Below are 3,215 nucleotides of genomic sequence, written 5' to 3'. Positions count from 1 at the left end.
CTCTGACGACTCAAATGCTGCTAGCAGCAACAACACACATAACTAAGCTTAAATAATTACTCACTTTTCATCAGCATATGCCAGAAAGCAAATTATGTCTCTTTTAAATCTTTCTTCCTCAGTATTATCAAACAATTCCTCAAATATGTACATAAACATGGAGAGGTCTTCTCTGCTGAATCCTGTGTCAGCCATGATGGATTTTTATATCCTGTCGCCGGGACGCTTGTTTCTTAACTCAAAACCGGCGTGCGCCTGATCCGGAAAATCTGCCACAAACAGGTAGACCCATAGTCTGAATCACTCTCAGGTTCCCCGTCTAATGTACTAAATTTTACTGTTTCTTTGATTGAAAGCTGATTTATTCCAATCCACTCACTACTTGGCACAGGTTTTGTCAGAGTCTATAACACTAAGCAATACTTAGTCTGAATCACTCTCAGGTTCACTGTCTAATGTAGGCAAGGCGGGTTCAGATGTTGGGGCACTTGAGGTTGAAGGAGTCTGACATTTCTTTCCTTCACTCAGACTTTCCTTCTGGGAAGTCACACCTCTCTTCCTCTGAGAAGATATGAGCTAGTTTGCTATGGCTGCATCCGGCTCAAAACTGTCTACAGATGCATCCAACATGCTGCATCGCATCAATGTTGTCATGATCTTAGTGTCATTGTTGTCTTCAAATTGGTCTTCACTCTGTTCATGCAACTGAAACATCGCTCACATTTTGCAGTTGTTGGAGATAGGGTAAGTATGATACAAACAATGAGGAGTACAGCCTGGAGATCGGGTGGGTTCAGAATGAGTAGGTTGCTGTACACATCAAGTGGGGATACTGATCTTTGTCGATGAAGACGCAGTTTAAGGTCACTCCATTGTGTTGGGATCTGTGTTCTTTCATTGGCATCAAAACATGGTTCAAAATGTTTAATAAGGCTGGCAACAGCATCATTTCCATATTGGAATAAGTCATCCCTGCCTGGCCACATAGTGTGATCAAACACTTCCATGTCACTGAAAGAGGGTGTTGTAACACAGTGAATCGCTTGTCCATGTACTCAACAACAGCCTCAAGGAATGATGATTGTTGCTTGTCAGAGCTAGTAGAGTTTGCAGGGCATGCATCAAGCTTCACAGTTTGGGTGCTTTCCTTCCCACAGCTGAATGTCTTTAACTCTGTGTTAAAGTGCTCCTCAAACTTTCTCCCCATTTCTCCTTTGTTCTGTTCCTTCAATTGCCACATTGCCTTCTCCAAGTTGTTGCGTACAACATCAGTGATGAAAAGGTCATCTCGCTGATAGCCCTGACTTAGCATTGACAAGATATTGGTGACATCAATCATGAAGTGTAGGAATTTCACAAACTTATGTGACTTGAAATCATTCAATATACCCTTTGCTTTTGCTGCATCAGCAGTCTTTCCAGAAGCAGTGTTTTCCAGGTGGATGACGGTCACTGCGTAGTGTTTTTCTATTGCCTTCAGTGCCCTGTGTCGACTTGCCAACCACCGTACCTGTCAAAACAGAAAAAAAAATATTTCAATATTGCTATGTATACACATACATAGTATACAATGTAGATTTATAATTGATGAATTAATGATTATTATATGATAGTATGAATGAGTATAACATCTGACCAGACCCTCTTTTAATAATTTACAATAGTAACATTCACATATTCATGGTTTTTTGTCTGCTTTAAGCAATCATTTTTGCTATGTGATATCATAATATGCCTATTAATAGTATTATATCATCAACATGACAGATAGTATTTTATATTGATATGTTTAAATCAAGGCAATAATAGATAAATAGTTTAATAGTATATCTGAAAATATGTACCTGCTTCATTCCACTAAAATAAGCAGCATCTTCATCCAGCAGGTCTGATATAGCTCTCGGTTCCCTTCTTTTCTTAGGAGAGTAGTAATAGAACAGAAAGATGTTCTTGACAGTTGTATCAAACTTTGAAAGATATGGAACAGTTTTAACAGAGTCAAGCACAGCCAGCTCAAGGTTATGAGCCACACAATGTATAGCCACAGCATGTGGTACTCTTTCTTTCACTTTTGCGGCAACTCCCCCTTTTTGTCCCATCATGACTGCTGCACCATCAAAATTACATCCCACAAGCTTTGATTTGAATGCATTTTCATCGATGCCGATTGTTTCTAAAGCTCTGTCAATACCTTGAAGTACACCTGACGCATCAGCAGTTTCCAATGAAACTATGTCACAAAATTCTGTTTGGGGCTTCCCTTCAGGTCCAATGTACCGGATGTAGACAGCCTCCTGTTCTGTAATGGAACTGTCCGTAGAACCATCAGATAACACAGAAAAATAACGACTTTCCATGACATCTTTCTTGATTTTTTCAATTTCAGAATTGGCAATGTGTTCTATAAATGTCTTGCAGCCCTTGTCATTTCTGTACATGGATCCCATGTCAACACCATTCTTTGCCTGTAAACTGCACAATTCTGGAAAGGCAGAATATGGTCTACCATGCTTTGCAACATAGAACGCTGTGTTAAATAATGCAGTAACTCTCTGTTTTACAGAAGGGTTTAACTTGTGTGTTTGGTGATAGGCGACTTGTATTGGTGCACCTCGTTTGTCAGATATTGATCTGTCAATGCACAATTTGTGTTTTTTATTCTGATCATGTGCAGTTAACGTGTCTTTCCTCATGTTACAACAACCCTTGACAAAAGCACCCTCGCGATCACTTAGCCCTGGATATGCCTTGCATACCTTGCAGGTCATCAACTGTCCTGTTGTGTCTAATTCGACCCACGGAAATTCCTTTTGCCACTTTTCTTGGAATTTCCGTTCTCGTTTTTCTTCATATTTCATCTTTGATAGTGTTATTTTTGTCTCTGGTTTAGGGCTTTCATCGTCATTTTCACCAGAATCATCCACTTTTCGTTTTCCGAGACGTTGAATATAGCGGTCCATTATCAGTAACTACGAACGCTAAAACGAGCTGTCAAAAACGAACCTGAATGTGCCGTTAATAATTCATTCGATACAAACGCGAACATGACCAAGACTTACCATGTGCTCAACATCGGAATCCTCGGACTTCATTATGATCGTAATGCTTTCGGAACTCTCGGGCGCTTACTAATGTATACACACGGCAACAAGTCGAGTGAAAACGGAAAGTGGAGGATCGTTTTTCAGCAAACATACGAATAAATAATACACAAA

General features: G+C 39.8%; 1 protein-coding gene across 1 annotated transcript; it reads right to left on the bottom strand.

Annotated features, from left to right (window-relative positions):
• Positions 1 to 793: 793 nt before the first annotated feature.
• Positions 794 to 2,960, bottom strand: LOC117336677 (zinc finger protein 862-like). The gene is made up of 2 exons (XM_033897286.1): positions 1,845 to 2,960; positions 794 to 1,510 (listed from the first exon to the last, which is right to left on the bottom strand). Exons 1-2 carry the CDS (start codon positions 2,958 to 2,960, stop codon positions 794 to 796), a joined length of 1,833 nt encoding a protein of 610 aa, XP_033753177.1.
• Positions 2,961 to 3,215: the final 255 nt, after the last annotated feature.

Source organism: Pecten maximus, chromosome 10 (assembly GCF_902652985.1).
Source record: "Pecten maximus chromosome 10, xPecMax1.1, whole genome shotgun sequence".
Classification (NCBI taxonomy): Eukaryota; Metazoa; Mollusca; class Bivalvia; order Pectinida; family Pectinidae; genus Pecten; species Pecten maximus.
This window is presented reverse-complemented; position numbering and strand designations above follow the sequence as displayed.